At 44.3% G+C, this 27,909-nt stretch overlaps 1 protein-coding gene across 1 annotated transcript in view; it reads right to left on the minus strand.

Annotated features, from left to right (window-relative positions):
- The window catches only part of ATP10A (ATPase phospholipid transporting 10A (putative)), an 895,063-nt gene that overhangs the window by 382,401 nt on the left and 484,753 nt on the right, over positions 1-27,909 (minus strand). The window contains exon 3 of the mRNA XM_086934179.1: positions 20,210-20,295. Within this exon, the coding sequence (XP_086790305.1) occupies positions 20,210-20,295 (86 nt within the window). The remainder of the gene's footprint in view (positions 1-20,209; positions 20,296-27,909) is intronic.

The raw sequence follows: 27,909 nt of genomic DNA on the forward strand, positions 1-27,909 counted from the left end.
CCCTGCAAGTGTTGACAATGAAAAAACCAACACAACTACTAACCATCACACTCCTAAAAGTGTGACAGCTCAGATTATTCCAGGCCCCCAAAGCTAATTGAATGGCTTGGGCATCAGCTATTAGTCACTGTACTGTATATTTAATTAATAAACAATTGTTGTTGTGCTCATCCCTAAATTAGCTCCACATTGCCACCAGGTAGCAGACTGTGATAAGCGCCGGTTTTGACAATTAAGCGCCTCTATTGACAATTAAGTGACGGTACTGAGCACCGGAAACCACCAGCTCAAATTATGCACTGCTGAAAATGATTGGTTGAAGGAAACCTACAAGAGCAGCACCATTACTAAATGTTAAGAAAGTATCATCGTTTTTTAAGAGTGTACAGTTTACTGAACTCCTTTCCTGAGTTAGCAGCTCCATACAAAATGTTAACTAGTTGTAGGTTTAATGAACAACTCACTGGGACCGTGGTACATGACAGCCCTTTTGTATGATAATGGGTAAATAGGCGATGAGCAACTGAATCATTACAAGAAGGACTACATGTCTAGAGTCTTGAGACAAAATCTTCAATGGCACTCCCAGTGAAACATATACCTTTCAATAGGTAAAACCTGAGATTCTAAATTACTTTTCACACATTCCTATGTATTTATATGGCTTAAAGTTCTCACAAGAGGAATCTTCTTGCATTGTACAGATTCAGATTACTGTATGGTGATTCCGCACTGGCCAGAATCGATGAAGATACTTACAAGATGTATGAATCAAATTCAGAATTAGAATTTATTGAGAGCCTCTGCTCGGAATTTGATATCAATGAGAATCCAAATTCGCAATCAACAGGAGCATTTATTCAGCACAGAAATTCTGTTAGTATAGTCAATAGCATTCCTGTTGTACAATCTAAATTGTGATTCCTTAAAATTCAAAACCTAAATGAGGAGGTGCGTTAACAAGGATTACAAATGTACCTGTAGTAGGCTATATTCAGCCCATTCGGAGTCTTGCATTTGCTGTTTTATCTGACTGGAGCAGAGAATCAAAGTCCATATTTATCCACCAAGGCTTTCACTCATGCTCCAACCCATGGTCCTAAATACAAAGAGTAACATACTATCTATCCACCAAAAGCACTTTGAAGTCTCGCCATGGGCAAGAAGTGCAAGATAAATGCATGAGTAAATTGCTTGATGCACATTTAGAAATCTAGTGCCTACTTGCATCCATAGGCATGCATTGCTCTGTCCTGAAATACAAGCTAAAAAGTTAAAGGTAAAGGCGTTTTCTTTTTCAGGCACATGCAAACAAAGACAACAAAACAAGTCAAACCATGTAATGACTGCAAAAGACGGCCCACAATTGTATAGTAGTTCTATTCCTAAATATTTGATGACTGTTTTATATATGATAAAGGGTGTAGCCCTATTACCTGAAATCCATTACATCGAGAAGTCATAACATCGATATTATTGTATAGGTTTCTAGTGAAGAGATCAGGAGGCAAGATGGCGCTTGCTGTGTCAGTCGCGTAAGCTCTCACTCTGGATCCACCCCTCCCTCATAAGCTCTGATGCAAATGGGGACTATGCAGGTTTAACTGTGCAGCAACATCTCCGGACATGATCTGGGCCCTTAGTGGAATATATATTTTCTACGTTCTCCCTCAAGATTTCATCTTACCTGGCCCCTCTTGGCCTCCGAACTGTCCTTGCAGAACTCAAACAGGGTGCAGCTTCATTAGATCCCGTTGCTGCAATGCCCCGAAGGTCGCGAGAGGAACGAAATCTTGCGTACCACTTGACGTCTCTGGGGCAACGAAGCAAAGGACAGAAGTGCAGCGTGGCGGTGCTGGTAATCCCGGCAGTCTGGAGGGCGCCTTGGAAAAAGCTTGAGGTGCAAGCCCAGAAAAAAGTTATATCATCACTCTTTCTGTCTGCTAAAAGCAGAAAGTCTCAACCACCCCACAAGGAGAATCTTGACATCGTGATGGATGGCCAGGAAGCCAGTACAGGCACTCAGCAGAGCCCACATGAGGAGGCTGCTCTATCTGGGCAGAAAGCCTTGGCCAACCCTACCACCAGAGATAGTTCAGGTAACCAGGGTAAGACTTTAATGGGCGAAGGAGTATAAAAAACGCATGGGATAGCTTCTGGTGAAAGGGGATCTAGGCTCGCACCTGTTTTAACTCTTGCAGGCATGGGAGTTACTAACACCCTTCAGAGCCAGCCAGGAAAAACGGTACAACACCGGAAGAGCCTCCACGCAAAAATCAAAGGAGGCTAAAGCAGAGATTCACAATAATCAGAGCTGGGATGAGTCAAGGGGAAATCCTAGTAACCATGATGCCTTGAAAAAGCAAGACTTGGGGGACAATTTTTCTCTCTGTCGAATCCTTCTAATTCATCTGGATGATGAGACGTCATCTGTCCCAAGGCAGGGTTCAGGGGGATAGGTTTCATCAATCCATCCGGGTTATGTATAGAACCCCCACAGCTCGAATTTGTATAATGAGTTTAGAACTAGAGCCAGTTATCATTTCTAGAGGGACGAGGCTCCCCTTTGCTATTAGCTCTACACATTAACACATTTTTTACTATGCTGGAGGATAGCCTGATCATCAAAAAACGTCCAATACAGGCAGGAAAGCTATCAGGTGTTTGCCTATGCGGACGATGAAGCCGTTGTCACTCCTAACCCATTGAACGATATCCTGGAGATAGAGCGACTGGCCTACTTGTTTGGGCAGGCATCTGAATATAAACGAAATACGACCAAGATGAAGATTATTTGTACAATCAAGACTGTGCTGGTGACCCTCGGGTTACGGATGAAATTATACATTTTGGTATTAAAATCAGAACATGCCTGAATGAACTGGTAGAGGCTAATTGGGGCTCTATGTTAGTTGAGATTAAAAAAATAGGTGCACAGGATTGAATGTCTTCATCTTTCACTGGTAGGAAGGTGTAATGTGCTTAAAATGAACATATTACCTAAGGTGCTTTAATACTTTAGATCACTACCACTGGAACTTTCCTGAACTCAGCTCCAGCACCTGCAGTCAATTTGCGGTAGATTCATGTAGGGCCAGGAGCAATCTTGTAGGGCAATGAAATTCATGAGTCTAGCTGGGGAGGTGGGAAGTTCCTAACTTTACATTTTGATTATTATTCCTGCCTCCTGCAAAACATGCGGATATTACTTACTGGGGAAGGCACTGGCAATGTGGCAAAGGCTCCATCCATATTTCAAATGGTACTTGGTTCAGAGGCTAAGAGCTGTCTATTCAAGATACTTGAACCAAGCTATTAATAGAAAACATGCTTTAATGTTCTGCTGCAGCCGTTAAAGTTTGGACACATGTCCAAAGATATTTTAAGATAGATAGGGTCTGTTATTGCACACCTACTGCTGCATCAACACTGGTGCTATCTGTCTTTTGGGATACTATAACGGCAAGATGGAGACATAAAGTGGATAATGATGGTAGAGGGAACTTTTATAATGAAGATAGTATTCTCCCATTTTCAGCACTGGCTGAAAAATATCTTCTCCCTAAAACTGAATTTTTTAAGTTTTTACAGATCCCAGATTTTCTACAGAGGAAGTGGAAACAGGTGGTGGCAATGAAAAATCCTCTGGTAGAGGCAATTAGATGGAGGGATCGCATCAGTAGCTTATATCATTGTCTGGTGGATTCCCAACAGGATGATTTAGAGGCTCAAAATCTTAAATGGAACAACCTGTTGGGTCAACATGGAGAAATTCTGGAGGAATCTATTGATATGCCGGAGGAAACCGTGATCTCTGCCAGTTTAAAAGCACAGCACTTTAAAACTATATTTAATCTGTACTACACGCCTGCTAAAATGTGTAACTAGGGGGGATGAAGGACGGTAAATGTTTCTGCTGCGGAGAGGAACAGGCAGATATACTTCATATGTTTTTTACCTGTGTTCAATTAAGACAGCTACCAGGGTGATTGGAAGCTTTTCTAGCGGAGGTGACAGGTATAGAAATTAATATTGCACCAATAACAGTGTTATTGGGCCTGGGGAACGGGCCGTCAACAAGACGTCAAATATCTGATATTTATGTCTACGGCGGTTGCCCGAGTCTGCATAACTTCCTTCTGGCTTGTCAGGATTCCAGCAGGGTTACGCTCTCTGCACGTCATGCATAAACGAACTGCACGACAAGGCAAGAGACTACATTTCCCTAGACACCATGCGAGTCACGTATCACGTGATACTGACGTCGCGTTACAGGAGGATAACAATGGCCGCTGCTGTAGAACGCTGCTGATTATTCTTCCAGTCTACCTGATGTTGGACTCCTCGTTTTAGGCTCCTGTTGCTTCGGGGACGGTGAGCGTGCTATCGCACTTCCATGCTGACCGCCCGCCTGACTTGACTTTTGTAATGGTGCCGGGTGCATCATTGTGGATCGGACTCCCTGTTGGCTGAGACACACGTATCTCGCAGTCTCGTGCAGGGGGGCTTACGGGAGCACCGGCCTAGTTTTCCTCGGCTTCCATATACCGCCCATTCAATAAGGTGGTGACTACTTTGCGTGTCTTGACCGGACTCCCCTGTTGGTTGAGACGTGCGCGACTGCAGTCTCTTGTGGGGGAGTAGAGGTGCCTTGAAGGGCACAAGAGCTGCATTACTTCCCTGTTGGAGAAACCTTACGTTTCCTAGGTTTCATGCAGGGAAAGTTATGCGCCCAAAACAGTTCAGTTATGAAGGAATAACTGGACACGTATAAGCTTATTGTATTTGGCATGATGGTAACTATCTTACAACCATTGCAAGACTATACAAGAGAAGTGCCTACTCTTTGATCAAGATTGTTATATAACAGTTATCATATTTAAGAGTCAAATAAGAAACTCTTTGCCTATTTTATTTGTTTTTGTTTCTTTTCTTCTAAGTGTTGTCTGTAGAGAGCTCTTACGAAGAGGGTAGATCCAGGCTATAGGAACTTAGAACGTTTGCCCTGGTAGGTGTTTGATCGATACCTACAATAGGATGTATGTTACAGGCTCGAGGTGATGTAAGACATAGGATATGTATCATCCATAACATTGTCTGTCCTGTTGTTTTCCCTTTTGCCTAGACATTGTTCTGACTCAGCCATCATCCTCTGCTCTCTTCCGATGTTACAGTCCTTTATTTCTTTATTTCAGGTAGGGGTTGTGGTATAGAAGAATAATCTGTTACGTAAAACAAGTGTTGACATACAGTACAGTACGTTTGGAGGTCTTACGTTGTTTTATTGTTTCCATCACAGATCTCCCTCCCTGCTGTCCCTACCCTTTCCTTCCCCCGCTCAATTACCTCAAAAGTCTGTCTGCCTTTTACGATTCCAGACTTGGGGTGGTTCAGAGGTGGGCCCCCTTTGAGCATCAACACGATCCTGAGGAAGCGGATGCAGGAGCGCGACAGAATAATCGGCCCAAGAATTGGCTTCCTCCTGGTCGTGCTGAGTTCATAGATGGCTACCTTAGAGGATGTCATGGTCGCTTTGGCTCTTGTTCAAGCAGAACTAGATGTCTCACGCCAAGAGACAGCAGCCCTGCAGGCTAGAGTGGACAGGATTCAGCATAATCCATTCAATGTAGGGGAAACCCATTGCCCAACGTCAGTAGTAGTGGAGATGCCAGCTCAAATACCTTTGAGCCCCCAAAGAGAGATGTTATGGGGACATTAAGAAGGTGCAAGTATTCATTACACAAGCGTTGCTCCATTTTACTTGAAAACCAAAGATGGTACCTATCAATCAAGCCCGAGTGGCTTTTTTGATTTCATATTTGGGTGGGGAAGACGCACAGTGGGCGGTGCCTATAGTGCGGAGTGATGACCCTCTACTTTATGACTGGGATGAATTTAGAAGAACGTTCGAGAAAACATTCGATCGGCGAGCAGAGACATTCTTGGCTGATAGAGATTTGTTGGAGTTACGCCAAGGTACTTCTGACCTGGTTGTCTATCTAAACAACTTTCGGAGACTGGTGGCAGAAACAGACTGGCCAGAAGCCAAGCAGTCAGTTATATTTTATTAAGGACTCACGGACGAGCTGAAGGGCGTTCTGGCTCAGGTCGAGCCTCAACCCCAAACCTGTGCGGCTCTCATAGAAGTAACCCTTCGACTAGATCAGAGGATGCGTGAAAGCAAAAGAGATCACAAAAGGAAAGACAGAATCCTTCCTTACAGTGAAAGCTCCTCTGGCTCGGAGAAAACAAGAGCGGAACCAATGGAGATAGGATCGGTGAGAGCCTCACTGATGCTCAGCGAAAGGTACCATTGTCGCAAACAAGGTCTATGTCTAAAATGGCCACTTTCTTCAAGAATGTCCTGTAAAGCCGAGTCTCGGACGTCCTCGATTTGGGGCAGCCGCCACCTCAACACCGGAAAAGAAGGAGGCAAACTATCAAGCTTGAAAACCCAGGAAGGGAAGTTTTCAAGCGGTCGGTTAATCCCTTCGGTGAACACATTTGTTTGTGTGGAGATGGATCATTTCTTTTTACCACTGGTCATACACATTAACCAGACACCTAAAAACATCCAAGCCATGGTCAACTCAGGAGCCACTCGCTGTTTCATGGATCAAGAAGAGGCAACACGTCTAGGAGCACAGCTAATCCAGAAGCCTAATCCAGAACCAGTGTACGCAGTCGATGGCACGACTCTTGAGTCAGGACCAATACAGTTTAACACTCCAGAGTATGAACTTGTATATGATAAATACCATAAGGAGAAATTATCCTTCAATATCATACAGGTTCCTCAGTACGGGGTTAATTTAGGCCTTCCCTGGTTGCAGAAACATGAGCCCACCATTCAATGGACCAACAAAACATTACACCTGAACTCCACATACTGCCAGAGTCATTGCAACCAAGAAGTTACAAGACTCTCTAGGATTCTAACAACAATACTTCACATAGCTACAGCAGCAGAAAAGAACGTGGAATTACCAAAGTGTTATGAGGAATATAACGTTTTCAGTGATGTAGAGGCTGAGATGTTGCCGCCTCACAGAGACTATGATTGTCGCATTGACCTGATTCCGGGGTCCGTGGTTCCTTGTGGGAGAATATGTGCACTTATGGTACCCGAGAACAAGTACTTAGGCGAATATCTGGTTAAATACCTGGACTTGGGGGAGGAGCCAAGATGGCGACCGGAGCAGACCTGTAGGCTCCCGGCTCCTTCAGCCTGCTACCGCCGCACCGAGATCCTGGCATAAATCCTGATGTAATTTACTATTGGATTGAGTGCGGCGCGGCGCTGATTCCAGCGGTGTGTTTCTGGTCTCTCGACCTGCCCGGCGGCCGGAGATAGCTGCGGTACTGCTTGCAGCCCTGGACCCAGCCTGCACAATCGCTCTCTGCCGTGCCCCGGAGACCTGATGGTGGCCAGAATACTTGATCGGCGCTGACGACCCGAGCACCGGTGGGGACCTCACGATGCACTGTCTGTGCTGCGACGCTTACGGTGACTTGAAACAGGCGGCCAGAAGCGAGCGCTTGCGGAGCTGAGGCACCCTATCGCACTGGATCCTTTGTTTGGGGCAGATGCTATACGGAGAGTGCAGCACGGCCATGTTTGCTTGCCTGCGTTTGCCTGACCCCACGCCTCACTACCCTGCTCTGTTACGGGGCGCCTCTCCGTGATGTATGCCTCACTGGCGCTGTGCTTGGTGATACTGTAGCCCTGCAAGGACGCTCGCCTGTGCCACACTTATCCTGGCGATTGCCCCGGAATTTCGCCATGATGGCTTTGTTTGGTGCTCCGTGGTGTGGGGGAGAGCGCCCGTCCCTGCCAGTGGCCTGTGTTGCCCCGCCTGTGATGGGGTCCGATTCTCGAGCACCTCCCTTGGGAAGTGAGAGACGGGGGCTTCAGCCTACACTTTCTCCCGATATCATCCTGACTGCCCTGCACGACCTCCGTGCTGATATGCACCAAGGCTACCAAGTACTGCGAAGGAAGCTGGACGACATGGCGTCGGCGCTGCGGCAGGAATGCAACGTTCTGACCCCACAAAGCCTACACTCATCTTCGCCTGCGTTCCATGGGGATACAGTGCCTCCTTCTGCCAGCTGGACAGAGGTGCCCGCTTCCAAATCTACTGGTGCCCGAGACCGTCCGCCTGCTACCTCTATCTGGGATACTTTGTTTCCCCTTTCACCGGAGAGTACAACATTGTTGGAATTCTCACCGCGAGTGCCTTGGGACATATCTACGACATTGCCGACCTTATCACCGGCTCCTGGGTTATGCCCTCCGACCTTGTACTTGAAGAACTCATACGCTCTGCAGGTCTCTGGGGAACTCACTACTACAGTCGGTGGATTTACTGGTGCCTCTCGACGGCCATTATGTGTTCCTGAGACACTCTCACTCTCTCTGTGGCCATATTGTCTCTCTGCTTTGCTGTGGCTATGCCTAGTGGGATTCCGACGTTCGGGACAGGGCTGATGACTCTTCCCTCGCTGGCACTGACTGTCTGCCTGGTTGTGACCCCGGACTGAAACACTGGTTGATGCATTGATTACGCATTAAGTGCGACTTTCACCCATTTCATATTGTATTTCTTGTTCTGCGCGCTGGCCTCTCCCTTCATTTCAAGCCGCAAGTATTGTGTTTTATCATTTTTGGTTCCTCTATATGGGGCAACTGTTGTTTTGCGGGCTGGTGGCTCAGGGAGAGATGTTGCGGTTGATGGCTGCGGACTTTGTATTTGATTAGCCGGGGGGGTCCGGACCGGAACACTAAAATGACGTAGGGGTTGCAGATGGCTGGGAGTCCGGGAGTTCTGTTATTGTGAGGGCTCCTCCCCGCTTCCTTCTTTTTGGGAGTGGCAGATCAGCTTGTTCTTTTCTTCCTCCCTATATTCAAGTGTTGAAATTCTTCGTTTCTTCTTATTTTCTTTCTCCCTTTTCTACATTTTTCTTGCTTTCTCTCGTCTTTTTCTTCTTCTTCTCTTCTCTTGCTGTATTTCGGGTTTATGGGGCGACAGACACTCTGCTAGGGGGGGGGGGGTAGGCCATAGCCTCTGCATGTGTGTAGGGTGGGGGGTTATATTTCATTTTTGTTAGTTTCTATGGGACCTGTTTTTGCTTCTTCTATATTTTTCCCTTTTTCTTGGCCCGTGTTCAGGCATACTGGGCGAAGGGTGGCGGCGTAGATACGAGTGGGAAGTTGGGATCGCTACCCTGTAGCGTGGATATTGTGTGGCCATCCTGCCTGGTCGGGACTGCTTGTCGAGATGTGGACTGCCCGTAAACTGTAGCTATTGTCATGTCCCACCTGCATGGTCCTTGCTTTTATTTTATTATTTTCTGAGTACGGAACAATACGACCTGAACTTAATAGTTGCACAAAAACTTAAAAAATTAACCTTAATTATTCCTGTGTCATGGTCTTGCGGCATCCTCCAGTCTGACTTCTGCTTAATAGCCGACGTGCAGCTGTATTACTATGTCACCGTATTGCATGCTTTAGTGCTACATGAGAGTTCGTGGCCGGCCGGATGGTTGTGGGCCCGTATTTGTTCTGTATTTCGTGCACAATAAAGGTTTTCAAAAAATAAAAAAATAAAAAATACCTGGACTTGGGATTCATCCGGCCATCCAGGTCCCCCACAGCCTCTCCTCTCTTTTTTATACCAAAAGCGAACAGAGAGTTGAGATGTTGCATCGATTACACACCGTTGACCACACATAACCAAAAGGAACCAAAACCAGCTCCCTTTGATTCCCATACTTCTGGAGCAGGTAAGGTACGCGGTCATCTACAGGAAATTGGACTTGAGAGGGGCTATCATTTGGTCAAAATCCATCAGGGAGACGAATGGAAGACCGCCGTCAAAACAAGATATGGTCTTTTCGAATACCTGGTAATGCCCTTCGGGCTTTGTAATGCCCCTGCGGCGTTTCAGTTTTTTCTGAATGAAGTCCTAAGAAGATATCTAGATCTCTTTGTCGTAGTATATATAGACGACATCCTGGTATATTCCACTACAGAGGAAAAAAAACCCTAGGCCATATACGCCTGGTATTGCAAGCTCTGCAGAGACATCATCTTTTCTGCAAAATTACCAAATGTGAATTCCATGTTACCACCGTGGAGTTTTTAGGAGTCATGCTCACTCCCTCGGGACAAGTCATGGCAGAGAGAAAAGTGAGGGCTGTGGTGGAATGGCCCCGCCCTTGCAACGTAAAGGAAATCCAGAGTCTGCTGGGATTCGCCAACTTCTACCGGAGGTTCATAAGACGATTTTCGGACATGGTTGCACCCCTGACTAAGCTGACCAGGAAGAAGACCCCTTTCCTATGGGCTGAAGACACTAAACAGGCGTTTGAATAGCTTAAACAAGCCTTTACACCGCTCCGATTCTTACGCGTGCTAACCCGGATCTCCCGTTCATTGTAGAGGCTGACGCCTCCGACATAGCAGTGGGAGCAGAACTCTCTCAAAGACATAATGCTACTGGATATCTCCATCCCATAGCATTCATGTCCAGGAAACGAAATACCTCTGAACAGAATTACACCATTGCCGAAAAGGAGCTCCTTGCAATCAAGGACGCCTTCCTAGAGTGGAGACATTGGTTGATGGGGGCGGTGCATCAGGTAACTGTCTACTCAGACCACCGTTATCTCCAGGTTATGCGGGCCGCGCGTCATCTTACACCCCGCCAGCTCCGGTGGATGCTCTCCTTTGCAGAATACCTTTTTGTGGTGACATTCTGACCTGGTTCTGACAATAAAAAAGCAGACGCCCTCACCAGACCGGATTCAGTCCCTGTTCCTTCTGGGTATCCGGAAGAATCCATCATCGAATCCAGCAAGGTAGTGGGTGTCATACAAACCAATAACTTCCTGCACAAGGTACGACAAGGAATACGAACATTCGATTGGAGAAATTGGCTCAAAAGACATCCGGAATGGCGTATGAGGCAAGGTCTTCCCATAAAATGTCGACATCTATTGGTCCCTACCAACCTCCTACGCAACACCGTATTCTCATGGTGTCACAACCTTCCAAGTGGAGGACATCTGGGTGGGGTAAAGACCCTTTTGAAAGTGCTACGTCAATGCTGTTGGCCATCTGTACGTCGGGATATAATGACATGGGTACAGAACTGTCCCACGTGTGCCCGAATGAAGTCCGATCATCAAAAGGCACAAGGGCTCCTACCAATCATGCCCACACCAGAAAACCGTAGGAAAGAATTTCTGTGGATTTCATCGTGGGTCTACCTAGAGCCCAGGGAAACACAGCAATCATTGTGGTCATTAATTATTTGTCTAAAATGGGTCATTTCATCCCGTGTAAACAAGCACCCTCTGCAAGTCAGCTAGCCTAATTGCTGCTAATTCACATTGTTCGGCTTCATGGACTTCCCAAAGTTATTGTTTCTGACCGGGGGGGCTCAGTTCAGGGCTGAACTTTGGAGAACTTGGTGCTCAGAGCTACAAATAACCTCCTCGCTCTCGACGAGTTTCCACCCTCAAACTGATGGACAAACTGAGAGACTGAACCAAACCCTCAAACAGTACCTCAGATGTTATGTCGATACTAATACTGACGCTAGGGTGGATTGGTTGAGGGTGGCGGAAATTGCGTACAACAGCGCTAAACATTCATCCACTCAATTTTCTCCCTTTTATTGTACTTATGGGTTTCATCTTAGATTTACGCCCTTAATTGTCCCTAGTACTAACAACACATACCCAGACATACGCAAAAGAATGCAGCATATACGTAAGACACTAGTAACCTCAAGGAACAACTTGCTCAAAGCAAAGGAAAGGTACAAGGTACAGGCCGATAAACATCGGAGAACTGGGCCTTCGTACAAAATCGGAGATTGGGTCTGGTTATCAATCAGACACATCAGATTCAAAAGGTACAGCGTCTTTAACCCCAAGTACATTGGCCCTTATCGAGTGATAAAGATGGCGAATCCTGTGGCAGTGAAACTAAAGCTACCTACCCATTTTCATATTCATTCAGTGTTTCACTTATCCCTCCTGAAACCCTCCCGTGGTCACGCAAAGAAGAGGCCCGATCCTCTGATGATTCAAGGTGAACCAGATACGAGGTTAAGGGTATTCTAGACTCCAAAAAGATAAGGGGTAAACTGTGGTATTTGATAGCCTGGAAGGGCTATGGACCGGAAGAGAATTCCTGGGAACCTGTGGGAGCCATACATGCACCTAGATTAGTAGCCAGGTTTCATCGCTTACACCCGGAGAAACCATCGGGCAGATATTATTCCCTGAGAGGGGGGATGTGCTGTCAGGATTCCAACAGGGTTACGTTCTCTGCCTGTCATGCACAAACAACCTGCACGACAAGGCAAGAGACTACATTTCCCTAGACACCATGATGTTGCATTACGGAAGGATAACAACGGCCGCTGCTGTAGAACGCTGCCGATTATTCTTCCAGTCTACCTGATGTTGGACTCCTCGTTTTAGACTCCTGTTGCTTCGGGGCGGTGAGGTGCTATCGCACTTCCATGCTGACCGCCCACCTGACTTGACTTTGTAATGGTGCCGGGTGCATCATTGTGGATCGGACTCCCCTGTTGGCTGAGACGCACGGATCTCGCGGTCTCGTGCAGGGGGGCTTACGGGAGCACCGGCGTAGTTTTCCTCGGCTTCCATATACCTCCCATTCAACAAGGTGGTGAGTACTTTGTGTGTCTTGATCAGACTCCCCTCTTGGTTGAGACGTGCGCGACTGCAGTCTTTTGCGGGGGAGTAGAGGTGCCTTGAAGGGCACAAGGGCTGCATTACTTACCTGTTGGAGAAACCTTACGTTTCCTAGGTTTTATTCAGGGAAAGTTATGCGCCCAAAACAGTTCAGTTATGAAGGAATAACTGGACACGTATAAGCTTATTGTATTTGGCATGATGGTAACTATCTCACAACAATTGCAAGACTATATAAGAGAAGTGCCCATTCTTTGATCAAGATTGTTATATAACAGTTATCATATTTAAGAGTCAAATTAGAAACTCTTCACCTATTTTATTTGTTTTGGTTTCTTTTCTTCCAAATGTCGTCTGAAGAGAGCTCTTACGTAGAGGGTAGATCCAGGCTATAGGGATCTTAGAACGTTTGCCATGGTAGGTGTTTGATCAATATCTACAATAAGATGTATGTTACAGGCCATTTACTATCTCGAGCATAGTCTGTATTCTCTCACAAGGCCACGTAGACGGAAACTGGGCTTAAGTATCTGGGGCCAAATGATAGAACACATGAAAGGGTAAAGTAAGGTGTATGCAATTGTTTATTATTTATTGTGTATTTATGCTCTAACTATATGATCAATTATCTCTGCACCTTACGAACAGGATGAAACTGTGATTGTAGTGTCTTTTTTTTATGCTGTCGATATTTATATGCCCACATGAATTGTAACTGGTTTAACTATGTCATGAACGGAAGAAAAAAAAAGAGAAGAAAAGTCACATCATCAGAGGCGCTACAATAGAATTGCTGCTACATCAAATTAGGTAAGCACAAGGGCCAGCGTCAAGGTTAGGTCAAGGTTACTTGTTTTATTACATTTAAAGGTGAGTAAATGTAATTTACTGTTATGATTAGTGACAGGGTATGACAATATAAATATAAGGACCCTCCTGCTACTTGCAACTATTCCCAGGGCAGGTTCCCACATTAAACAATAGTGACTGGGTATGAATAAGGTTACTGTATTTAAGTAAACATAATTAATTTGTTTGAAGGCAAGGATTGGGGAAATCACTTGTAATATATTAGAGTAGCTTGAAAAAAAAACTCAATTAAAATTAATATGGAAATCGACATAGTATTCAGATTATGTTTAGGTTACTTATTCAATGTAATTGAAATTAGTTAAAGCGGTATTGTGCTTCACTTCAGGTTATGTTTATTTAATTGATTTACAAATAATTTAAAAAAAGGTGTAGAGTTGATATTATTCCATTTCATACATTTATAAATAATGTAAGAATAGTGTCACGGTTAGCATAGAGTTCTAGAAAGGCTTACCATTTAATTAATGGAGAGGTATGGCTAACATGGGATGCATGCTAAGCAAATTAAAAACATTTATTATCATTTAATTCATTGTAATTTCATAAAGTGCATGTGTCAGGGTTAGTATTAAAGATTTGATTAAACATGTGTACATATTAATAAAACGTATAGAGTGCAAGGAATAGGGATATGGTTGGCGTTAAAGTTAGGGACGATGTGGAAGTAGAATCGATATGGACAGGTTGAAGTACTTATTCATTCATTTGTTCTGAAGTTTAATATAGAGCTTCATTTCATTTTTCTTTTACTCAGAGCAGTAGGGCTGATGACGGAAAAAAGCAAAGGTAAGTTAGAATCTGATCAAATCACTTTTTCCAATTTGTCAGATATTCTTCAATCTGATACCTTGATCTGCGGTATGTTAAAATGAAAGCAAGCATGCACAGTTCAGTTTTCTGCAGTAGCAGTAAATTACATTAAAATATACTTTATTGATTCAGTGTTAGTCAAGATTTTGTCTCCAAGGAGTGGTAAATGCAGGTAGGTAACTTAAAGGTCGCAGGGAGTGAGATCTTAGGGGAGGGGGCCACATGGGAAGCAGGGGCTACTAGGCCACAACTTGGTGGTTGAGGTCAGTTGCCCCTGCTGTCCTTGGGTCCGTTCAACTATAGCTCTGCAAACTGAGCCAAGTACACCCCTTCCACATTTGACTATCAGAGTAGAGAGGGCTATCAGTCAAAGGCTATTTAGGAGAGTAGTTTGGAGGTAGAGACTCTAAACTCAAGTTGTCAAACAAAAGAGATAATACCTGCTTGTCCAGCCTAGTGCTTGTCTGATTTAAAAATTAAGTACTTTAATCTATATATATAAAAACGAAAGTATGTCCGTTGGTCCTTTATGCATTACTACACCATTCATCCGATCGCCATGAAACTTTGGGAAGTTGTTGACTACACTCCCGCGAAGGTTTCTGGCAAAAAAAAAAAAAACGTTAAATATCGGCCCCCGGCCCCCCAGGGCCCTCATAATCTTTCCAATACTGAACGTTTACAGTTTCCGGTGCAACTCGCTTTTGCAATGACCATCAACAAAGCACAAGGACAATCGCTGCAAGTGTGTGGCCTAGATTTGGAGAATCAGTGCTTCTCACATGGACAACTGTATGTGGCCAGCTCACGCGTCGGAAAAACTTCTGATTTTTTTGTGTACCGTGTATCCACAAGCACTCGAATAAATAAACAGAATTAAAACAACACTTTAACATGTTTTCCATATTAAAATGAATATGTTTCAATAAAAATGACACAATGTAATTTAAATGTTATCATAACAAGTTTCCTTAAATTTCCTTTCTTATGAGATCGCAGCAACACGCGACGGGTAAGCTAGTCTAACATAAAAAATACATTTTACAGACATTAATAGGGGTCCTGCTACAGGCTTCAACAAAACACATCTGTGAGGCTCCAGCAACCTTCAACAGGAATTTCCACACCAGACCAGAGAATTATAGCAGTAATGAAACGGATCACAGGCAGGGCTCAGGCACAGCTGTGAACTCACAACTTAGCTGTGTAAGCAACTACTATGTTCAGTCAGTAGATTTGTATTGTATGCTAGTGAAAAAGAGTTGTCAGCGTAAATCGTTAATCTCTCTATGAGGAATTTATTTCTATACAGTTTGGTGCAGGAGGTGGAGGTGCATCCTTTACTGTCGCACAGGTCAGTGACTCAGTCAGCAGGCAGGGGAATCGCAGGCAGCAGCTCAATGCCTTGGGTCTTGATGAAGGATGCAGATCAGCACAGCAGGCCTCTAAGGTAGTGACACATCTTTGACAGTGATGCTATCCAAACTAGTTTGGGTCCTCTAATTCGGTGGTGTTATTGGATCGGGAAGGACTCACAGAACACCAAGGGTAAAACAGGTTCCTCAGGTCATGTTGCAGTAATGCCAGACAGATATGCTGATGATGTCTCGTATAGTTTGCCACATAAACCATGCAGGGAGGCCAAGATGCCCCTCGTAGGTTAGGCTGAAGCCTGTTACCCCCTCCCCCCTTACCAAGTCAGGTCTTCTGAGAGCCCCACACTCTGGTAACATGGCTTGGCTTTTCCTCCTACATTCTCCTCCTGCAGAGCCAGGCACAACTTTTATCTCTCCGAGGGAAGGCAAGCTTCTAGACACTAGGTAGACCCACAGCTCTCCAGCAAGCTGTGCAGCAAGCTGTGCAGCAAGTCAGTACACATGCCCTCACCTCTGGGAGGATGGCTGTTAGACACAGCAAGCAGGAGAACCCAAACCATGAACACAATGAAGTGTGAAACCTCTTCACCTGGCTGTCATCATTCTTCCTGCAGTAGCACTTATCTCAAGAGGGCTCAATACAGCCTAGAAACTTTCCTTCCTTTAACACGTAAATCTCAGGTCTCACACCCATTCCTTTATTGTTAAGAAAATGCAGTGCTCAGCTAGGGCTAATCTGAAAGTCCCTTTCCAAACAGTTCCCATACAATGTCTAAAGACAGCACTGTCTCCGCAACTACAGTGTCTAGGGCTCCTCTATTCAGCTTAAAGAATGCAGGCAATACCCATCCACTGTTTGGAAAGCTGTACCCCAACCTCCATCTTGTGCTATGCAAAACCAGGGATAACCCCCTTACACTCACAAAACCACGAAGTCGTGCTACCATCCAAACTTTACATACATGCATTCAACATGTACACAGGATGTCAGCTCAGTGGTCTGAGAAGCACATATAAGTGGTCATTTAGGACCCCTACTCTGTCTGACCAACAGGAAAAAGGTCCAACATCACTTAATGTGAACAACCCAGGACATAGACAGTAGTCCAACGTCGAGCTAGAGGGGATTCTTAGTGCTGTCTGTCCAACCCCGGTTCTGAACCTTCGAATCATCATGGGCAGGCCTACGCTTCAGCGTACACGCCAGACTAGCATGCTGGCTAGGCAGAGGAAAAGTCAGTATAACTGTTTCACATGCAGTCATAGCAGGAGTACGCAGCTATTTACCATGCAGGTCACAGCAGAGAGTAACTACAAAACAAGTTTTTCTCATGAGAACATATTAAAACAGATCAAAGTGAACAAAAGCTTTGAGTTTATGTAAAATATATTTCAGTAAACAAACCAGCAGTGACAAAGCAAATCCCTCTGGCTGTTATATCATGAAAATGTTGTTCAAGTTTCACTAAAGTTTCACTAATGCACCTTGATGCTCTTGGGCTAAGTTGCGCGGTATAAATCTTACCTCACTCACTCAACAGGCACTATTTTGCCGCCATCAATACAAGTTGTCCTTATGTACTGTACAGAAGCAGCAGTGGTGGCCTATTCCCTCACATATACAGCAACTACAGCACAGTTGATAACAGGGTAAACCAGCCTTACATAAAGGGAGCAGCAGCACTGGGAAACTTAAGTCATGCGATGTGGACATGCCCAGCATGGGCACCTGCAGTGCAAGTTTCACTCACATATGAGGTACAACAAAGGCAGTAGTAGTTCAGACTGCACATACATAAGAACTCACGCACACTGAATGGCAGGCAGCTGCAGTGCAAGCTTCTTCTACACTCACAGCTAACAGTGCATAGGGAGCAAAAGTGCTAGTTTCCCTTTCACACTAAACAAGCATAGCAGGGTCAGCAATGGTGCTGTACAGATTCCCTTGCACACACAGCAGTTACAGGTTGGGCAGCAACCGCATAAGCTTCCCACACACAAACAACAGGTACAGCATGGGTAGTAGCAGTGACCTATTCACTCAGAAAGCAGGTACAGCATCAAATGCAGAAGTGAAAGATTCCCCCACAAATAGCAAGGTACAAAAGGGGTGCCAGAATGCTAGGTTCCTTCACATGCCGAGCAGGTATAGCAGAGAAAGCAGCAATATATTCTTTAAACATACACACACGCGCACACAGAACATACACACACACACACACACGCAAACAAGTTGCAAAACAGAGAGCAACTTTGCAAGCTTCTCACACACACACACATACAATCCAGATACTACTGTAGAGTGTTGCTCTTTTTATTTGATTTTATATTTATAAAGCGCATAATACTGCCCAGAGGTGTCTAGGCGCTACCCATAAGACGCTAGAAGAGGTAGAGAATTTATGAGTAGGCCATCTTACTCAGTTAAAAGCCATTTTGTGAGGGCTTTTCTGAATCCTAGCACATCAGATGCGGTTTTCAGATGAGAGGGTAGGGTGTTCCAGTGTTTAGAATTAAAGTAGACAAAACTCCTTCGTCCCCTACCTCTCGAGCCGATGTCTTTGAACTTTGACCATGTAGGCTTTACACACACAGAACAGCACAAACATAGTATCTGCAGAAAGAAGATGCATCACGGAACACGAACTACACTTACCACAGTCCTTAGGGGCGATCCCGCTGGTGTGTGAGTAGTGTGCAACCCCACCCCGAATTGTAATAGTATCTGCAGTAGACAGCAGCAGTGCAAGCTCTTACGCATACCTATATATACATGCACTCACAAACTAGGAATTGCTCAGGCACAAGCAATGGAGGCTAGCCACATATGCAGAGCAAATACAGCACGAGAAGCACACAGAGGATGGGTGCAACACACATAGCACCAATGGAAGCTCACCTCAGATACATACAGCTGTGGCAATACAGGTGAGATGCAAGTTTCCCTCGCACACAAAAGTAGAAAGAGCATAAGCAGCAGGAGTGCAGGTTTCCAATGCAGCATCAGAATGGGTACAGCAGACAGCAGTTTATATCCTCTCTCTCACACACACAAACACCTACAGCACGCATTCATAGCAGCAAGGCAATCTGCAGAAGGAGCTACAGTTGAAATGTGCATTAAAACACAAAACTTGCATAATAATATCCAGGATCTCTTATAGATACATTTTTTAATTCCCCCAAAAAGTGAAGGTCTACAGAAACCGTGCCTCACAAATCAACCACTTTTGGTGGGTGGCACACAACCAGGTGGATCTCACTCCCACTGACTAGTCCGCTTACCTTCTTCAGCCGCCTGGACTATTTTGCTTCTTTGTGCTATAAACTCTAGATACAGCCGCATTGCTCTGACCAGACTGCCTGCTGGCAGACAGTTCTACAGGGAGTAGGTCAATCCAGAGATAAGTGCATAAGCCAGAGGTCAGATATGAAAATAGTGTTTCTTTAAACAAGGGTGTCATAGAAGTGAGTTAAACCTGGGGCTTTAAATATGATCAGAAAGGAAAAATTGAAGTAATTTACAGTTAAAACAAATCGTGACTCTCACCTACAGTGAGTGTTGCCACCATACTGCTGCAAAAGATTAAGCGGTATGACAAAGTTGTGGTGGAAACCTGGTGAATCTGGACCACAGGTATTTTGGTCAGACAGGCTTCCCTTCTTCTCCCCTGAGAAGGGTGAAAAGGCAATTGGTTTTAGAAGTTAACTCTGTGGCATTTTCTTTATTTGGAACATCAGTATGTTTAAAAGAAGGTTATGACGCCAAGATTGTGGAAACACGCATCATAATAAAGATCGTGGAAAAAAACACCTCATAATAAAGATCGTGGAAAAAAGCATCATCACCCCTAAGCCATTCCCCCCTGGGGCAGCCGCTGGTGATTCCAAGGGAGGGCTATAAAATCCAACACCTGCGCCTAATTCTGCTTACAGCAAACTTGAAGCTTATGTGTTTGAATGGAAAAACATGCTCTCAGAATTTGGACGGAACAGCAATTTCCTTAAGAAGTTGGATGGGAAAGAGAAAATAACATTTTGAGGTTTTTGTTTGCTTGGGATGGAGCTGAAATAAAGAAGCAGTGTGCACAGTAGCAAAGTGTGAAAACAGACAGAGCCCAGCAGCCTTCAGCAATGTTGTTGACTGGTCAAAAAATACCCTTGGGGCAGGGGCCTAACACAGGCTCTGCAGCCCCTGCGGCGCTGGGGGACCCCAAAACTTCTGGGGACCCTCAGCCCTCGCCCTATTCAGCCCAATGCTAATGAATATCTGTGAGATATGGGAAACTAGGGGGTCCCTTTTCACATGCTGCAAGGAGTCCCCATCATTTTGCGTTTCGCCACTGGCATGGCAACCAGTTTACACACAAAACAAAAAGCGCTTTATATAAAGAAGATGAGGAAACACTCACATGTAACCCCGAAACCTGGTTAAATCATTGTTTGGCTTCTCGCACTCAATCACACTTCTGAACTTCATGGGGTCAAAATCCGAGTCCTGGAAGTAAAAATAAAGTTTTTTTAAGCAATAACAATGATATGTGGCACAGCATAGAATAAGGGACAAATTGTTTGAATAATTCAACCATTGCAATGAAAATAATGCACCCCAAAAGCTGGAGATGGAGAACAAAAACCTAGACATAACAACAAAATGACTGCACACAGACAAGCACAGCTGTCTGAGAGGTATCCTGTTCATAACTGGACCTCTCTATCACAGTGTAACTTGTCACTGCCAATCACAACCCCTTACCTAGTGGCATGGTGGATTTCATGCTTTGTTCCTCATTGTGTGTCACTCCCTTTTCTCTGTTCCCATTGGGGAACTGTTTGAAAAGTTTTTTGATGTGGTCTACTGTGTATTTTCTTTCCTCCTCCCCCCCGCGTGTCTGTCTTCACTCCCAACTATTGACTTTGGTCTTTCAGATTTGTGTCACTCCATTCCACCATCTCACCTTTGTTTTTCCAGTTTCTTTGTTTACAAATAACCATTGGCATGAGAAGAAAAGCGTACTTACCTTCGGTAACAATGTTTCTGGTGAATGTTCTCAATCTAAATATTCCTCACCTCATGAAATCTCCCCAGGCGCCAGACTAGATTTATTTATTTATTTATTGAGATTTTATATTGCCGCGAACATTACCCGAAGGTATCCGAGCGCTTTACATAAGAACCAGTTGCGATAAAGTTGAAATAGCTCTCCAGTGCCCGTAGGAGATGCCATGGCTCAAACTCGAGGCCTGAAAATTTAGGATGTGAACAGCCCCAACAAGTTACAGAAATGCTATATTTCCCCAAGGCAGCACTACTCATGGAGGCATTCAACTAGACCTCTTGGATTAAATCTGCATTCAGAGCGGAACTGTTGGTGACGTCTGCACTACAGCAGCCATGTAGAACTTCGAAACTTTTCAGTGTGTCTACAGGATATGGTAACAGCATATGTCGATCCCAAAGCTTGGGCCTTGGCCCATCCCCTGGTAGCAGTATCTATGCCCTGGGAAGACTATTTACATCAAGCACTAGGTGGCCAACCAGGCATGTCTACGAAAGACCCTGGAAGCCCATGAAGAACTCCAAGGCCCAATCAATACACTCAAATTTAGAGGACCTCCTACACCCGATCCTGCGCTCACATTCCAACAAAAAAAACAATGATTTGTAGTTTGTTATCTTAGACATTTACTAACAATTGTTTAAGAATTTAATAAGTTGATGTGATTTCAATGATTTCATCTAAATTACATGAGTTTCATGTTTGTCTGCTTAAGTTATTTATAGCTATATACATTTTTGGCTTCAGCCTTCATGAGGAGCGTCAGAACCCCATTCATATGGCAATGGGTCAAGCAGGAGCTACTTGGCACCGCCTTGGGGGATGAGACATTTTACTCCTGTTGTCCCAGGGCCCAGTTGACTATGGGTCCTGAGCAACTGCGCCAGGCACCCCTTCAGCACTTGACTCTCAAGAGTAGTGTGGGTTGAATAGTCCAAGTCTTCTTGGGGGGAGGTAGATACAGCGGAAACAACACAGGCTCACAATTCAAAATACTGGCAGCAGCAACAATAAATGATTGTGCAGTCAAATACTTGCTTTCATGAAAAAGAAGTGTTGATTTGAGAGCCACCACCACAAAGGGAATGCAACATTCACAAACAATTTCCACAGTCCCCTGAGGCCAGGGCTCGAGTGTTTCTTAGGAGGTCAATGGGTTCCCACTCCCTTCTAGTTCTAGCTGTAGTGGTTATTCTCCACTTTACTAAAGGTGGCATTCAGGTGAAGACCCATTAGTCAGAGTCTCAGAAGTCGCACTCTGACTATGTATAAAAGTCAAAGTGTTCCCTTGCCGAAGTGCAAGCAAGTTTCCCAGAGGAGGACTGGCCCAAAGTCAGTCTTATTTGCATCTGCAGGGCTGGAGCAACCGGATTCCCTGAGCACGCCCCTGTCCAGTAAGCTTTCAGCACATGGTTCAGGCAGGCTGAACGTGTTGTACCTCAAGATTCTCACACTCAGTCGTACAGCTGCAGCGATCGTAAGTTCTTCACGGCTCCAAGCTGGGCAAGTTCTCTGGTGTCCCCCGCGATGGGTGGAGACGTGGAAGTGCAGAAGTCCAGGCGCTGATCCTCATTCGTGGTGTAAGCCCATAGGTTTCATCACAGTGGCCTCTATCCTTCAGTGACAATCCCGACCAGATCACACTTCCTGCTTTGTCCCAGTGGCCTCCTCTGGTATACGGGCTCACACTCTCTCTACTGCACACAGGCACTGGCCCTTTTGGCAAGGCAGATTTCTTCAAGGCAACCCCTCTTGGTATACGTGGTTGCCAGCTCGCCAGAGCATACAAGGCTATGGCCCACTTAGCACAGCAGTCTCTTCACATCAGCCCCACCAGGAATGCAGGTCTTGCCGGCTTTCCACCACAAATGGACTACTGCCCAGTCGGCATGGCAATCGCCACAAGGCGGCCCCTCCTTTCATATAGGGTTGGCATTTCCTCACTGTACACGGGCGGTGACCCGTTCGGCATTCGGAACAGCATCTGTCATGTCTCACTTCATGACAGTCCTTCCCTGGCATAAGAGGGTCGCAGAATTTCCCTGCATATGGGTAATGACCTGATCGGTGCAGCATCTGTCTCTTCACACCTCGCTAAGAGATTCCACTTGAAAAGATTCCCCATTGGTCTTTACTCCCTCCAACGCTCTTTTCTTCTTCACGGGACACTGGCAAGCAGGCAGGTGCAGGTGCTCAAGAGCAGGTGGTCTTGGATTCCTTGGGTGATGTCCCCTCACCCAGCTGGGAGACTAGCAGGTCTTGTTCCCCAGTCTTAGTCACAGGCAGAGGTCTTTCAGAGCTTCTCCTCGCATAGCCTGTCTACCTGCTTGACAGTTGACAATTTTTGGGGTCTCTAGCTTCCATTCTTATAGTCCATTTCCTGACACCAAATATGATTTAAAGTCAGAGTTGTGAAAGTTTATGTTGGGGGTTTGCTTCCTTTTGAAGTGCCCACTCCTCTGCTGTCTCTACCTCCAATACAATTGGGGTACGCAGAAGCAACTCCAAACCTGATAGCCCTGGGAGTGACTAGGAGTTCACACCGGGATGCCAGACACCGTGATGTGTGCATCAAAAGGCTATCTCAGGTTCCCGTTCTAATCTATATGATTCTCTAATCAACCCCATCTCCTTCATGAGATATGCCCAGGCCCCATTCTTGTGACCTCTCTCTGAATCTTAGAGCACCCTTTGAAGTGTCCTGGAGAAGCCTGGCTCTCTCTCTCACTCCAATGTGTCACACACAGTTTACGGAAATGCAGTAATACACAAACCTGACTGGCGTAGGGGGTCCTCTCCCTCCTCTCTCCTTGTTTCAGCAAAAAGCCCTGGGTCTTCCAAATGGAACCCAGAGTCAGCCATGTATTGAACCACTCACAGGCACACATACACCCAGCACATGCATATAACACACACACACTACACAGCACTAAATCCTTTGTGTATTGCACCACTCACAGGCCCACATACATCCAGAACATGCATATAATATGCATGCACTACAAAGTACTGCCTTATGTCTGTATTGTACCACTCACAGGCACACATACACACAGCACATGCATATAACAATACACACATTGCTTCTGCATTATCCCTGAACTGTATCATTCCTGAGGCACACATACACCCAGCACATATACACCACACATACACTGCAAAGCACCACACCAAACCAATGTAGGCCAAGGGTGAGTGAAGCACACAACTGCAAACTTTAAATGAGTGAGCCTGTAGGCCTCACTCCAGTAACACAGGGAAAAAGGACCCGTTCACCCCAACTGATCACTGCACGGTATGCTGCCACCACTGTGCATATGCTGCTTATCGCTTGGTAAAGGCAGTAGCCTTTCAACACTGACAGTAGTGCTTAGGGCACCCCTACCGGCCCAACAAGACTGCAATCCTTGAGACAGGCCTATGTTTTTGCGCACACACGTGATTCTTGTTTGCCTACGACAACAAAAATCAGCATTAGGGATTCGGATATCAATACAATTGGGACACGCAGGGAAGGGGTACACGTCCATGCGTAAAACTTTTATGTCCTAACAAGGAGTAATCAAACTACGTTGTCCCATAAAAAGAAAAAATATCACTAACGTTTAATTTATGAAATGTTAAAAAAAAAGTCTCCAACAGTCTTTGAATGAATCTTCATCATTAATCGCTTTTCTCTTGTGATCCGCATTCCAGCCTGAATGTTCTTGTGCTTTCCTCTCTTTTTTCCCATCCCCCATCTTTCATTTCTTCCGTAGAGACTGCCATCAAAGTAGATCACTAACTGGTTTTCCCATAAATCTGAGCACACCTCAACCTATTATGCTGTTCCATTGAGTCTTTTTTCTGTTGCCCATAACAATACCTCTTTTATTATCAAGTGTTGTCCCACAAAATGAAATTGTAATTTAATGAGATGTACAGACAAAAAAAGAACAAACTCTAATGTTTAACAAAGACGATGCAAAAGCACCCCAAATGTATTCAAACATGGCACTGAAAACATTAAAGCTTCCTAAAAAGCAGGAAAAAAATTCACAAATGAGAACATTTAATAAGAAAAGAAATAAATCAGTGTGCCAATGTCAGACCACTAGCTGAATACCACAAGACTGAAAGCATTCTAAGATCATTACGGATAACCCTGAAACCATCCTTTTGACGAGGCAGACAAGAATTTCATTAAAACAGTTTGCTACACTGAACAAATGTTCACTAGGCATGATCCAATTAAAGATAGAAGGACTAGCCAATGTACTTGTAGGACTGGCGAACGATATTAAAGAGATTAAAACACAATACACATCCAGCTCAAACAACGAGAACTGAAAAATACCCTTGAAGACATTAATAGGAAACGTGGCACACTCCAAAAAGAATTGAACAAAGGAAAGTTAGAAGATACTGAAGGAACACACAAGACTAAGTTATATTAGTTTACAAATGGTCAAAATTTGAATGCATAGAGAAAGATTAAAGTACAATATAAAAAAAAATTCAAGTACAACAATAGTTTAAGATAGCAGTGAAAGGTCAGAAGAAAAACTAGAAATAAGTCAGAAAATATCTAGAGAGTGTTCAAAAGGTGACAGGAATGAAAAACCTAGGCGTAACAAGATACATTTCTTTATAATGAATGGACAAAGTGGGAAATGAAAAGAGGAATAAGACAAATGAAAGTTGTGGTGTCAATTGAAAGCAAACTAGTCCCTATTCCTCAATATTACATTTCTGATAACAAAATGGAAGTGTTATCAAATAGGGTTAACATCTGTCCCCAAAATTCTTACTTCTTTGTTAGAAACAGCAATAGAATTTTATAAATTCATGTAGAAATTGAGATGAAATTGTTTTTGCAACTGTCGTAATGGAGAACCAAGAGGACCCCAACTATTGAGGATTTTCATCAAAATCAGTATTTGAAGCATAAATGACCATAAGCTCTTAGATCTGTGAGAGACCAACATATTAAATGAATATAACAAATATGGGTCTGACCAAAAGAAAGGTAATCAATAGAAAAACAACAGGTGCAAAAATAATTAGGAAATAAATTATTATTAAAAAAAGCCAATAAGGGTGGAGAAACTGCAGTCATGGGCACAATATTCTATTAATATAAAATGAGTGAACATCTAGCTGATCAGAACACATTTGAAATTGTATTATGAGGCTTCAAATTATTTAAGGAGATAATAAATGGCTTTCCTAAAACAAACTGCTAAAAATTAATGGGTGTTTGAAAAAAACAATGTATTCCTACTGTAGAGCACCCCATCCTACATTCTACTCAAATTCATAAGAATTTAGAAAATACCTCAATGAGACCAACTATCTTTGCAACTGACGCCCTACAGCAACATGCTGGATAATACATTGACATATACCTTAAAACTGTAATCACTTTGAAATCTTAATTGAAAAAACACTACAGATTTTTTTAAGACACCGAGGGCCAGATGTACTTTCAACTTGCGAATCGCAAATTGTATTGTTTTGCAACTTGCAATTTGCAACTCGCAAATTTGAATTTACAACATGTCTCAGACACTGTTTGCAACATCCCGTTTACATGTGGCTTACCACCAATTTGAAATGGGTGGTATACTGCAAGTGTTTTGCAGGCCGCAATTGCAGCTGCAAAACAATCTTACATTGAAGTATGACTCGCTATTAGGAAGGGATGCCTATGGCACACCCCTTCCTAATAGCGAGTCGCAAACCCTATCTTAAGGAGTGGGGAATAGGTTACCGACTTGCAAAATAGAGTTTGTACACAGGGCAGACCTATTTTGCTGTTGCAAACAGACCAAATTCCCATTTGTGACCACAAAAAACAGTCGTACATCTGGCCCTCAATGAAATACATGTGGCAGCAAATATGTTATATACCTAGCTAATACTTCCTTTACATACATTTCCAGCCAAGCAGGGGAGCAGAGCACCAAGAAGGTTGCAGCAGGGATGGACCTTTGACGAATGTGTGACTACAAGGCCTCCCCTGTGCTTCCCTGAGAACTGAAAATCCTCTTGAGAAACCAGCAAGAAGTATTAGACTTGTTCCTATAAGATTATTCAATGGGCCCTATGCTAATTGCGTACTTTTAATGAACTCACGTCTCTGGGGAAAGTAACCTCTTTACATCCCACCCTGACGAAAGCCCAGGACTTATTTAGGTCACTAGGAAGGGCTGAAACATGTTGGTGCCTAGTTTAGGGTCATAGGACCATCACATCCTAAAATAACCTCCTATAGTGTTTTTAGTCTTCCTTCCCACTCCATTAATAAAGGATACTTTAGGAGTGGGTGAGTAATTTTATCTTTAAAGTTATGCTCCCATACACCTTTTCACAAGTACTCCCTGAAATATGGTAGAGCCCACCCGACCTTTAGGAGTTGGGTTGAGCCCAATGATGAAGCATGTCACTATTAGAGTGAGTGAGGGCTATATAAAGAACAGGGTATCTCTCCCTTCCGACCCATAGATACGGGTTGGTCACAGATTGGACATAGGAAGTCTCGGTGCATCCCACTAGAGAGTGAACCATCAGATACCAAAAATAACCCCTCAGTCCCCCTCCATTTTTCTGATTCTTAAGCAACGCCTGGCGTTCTTCTGAAGGGACACCCATTATGTTTTATTTGTTACTTCCTTATACACATTATTTGCATAATAAAAAGTTATAGGTGCAGAGGAACATTACCTGTTGAAATCTGAAGTTGAAGATGTGCATTAGGGGTCCCTTCCTTATTCTTATCAAACTGTTTTGTATTGTAATTATTTCTGAACAACAGGGGTGCAGTTTCTTCAGATATCTGGAACTTCCATGGGAAGTTGTGCAGCAGCAGCACTTGCAAACATCTTTATGATGACATTTTTCAACAATATTATTAAGAAAGAAGAGTAGAGAAAAAATCTTGAGATGTGTGCATGATGATACATTCCTGATTAGGAATGGCATAAAGGAACAATTGATTGAGAACATCAAGCAAAGGAACACAACTTCTCCTAGGACCTCCACTCAAAGGTCACAATGCCACTCTGGAAGTT

The sequence above is a fragment of the Lissotriton vulgaris genome, chromosome 8 (genome assembly GCF_964263255.1).
Source record: "Lissotriton vulgaris chromosome 8, aLisVul1.2, whole genome shotgun sequence".
NCBI lineage: Eukaryota > Metazoa > Chordata > Amphibia > Caudata > Salamandridae > Lissotriton > Lissotriton vulgaris.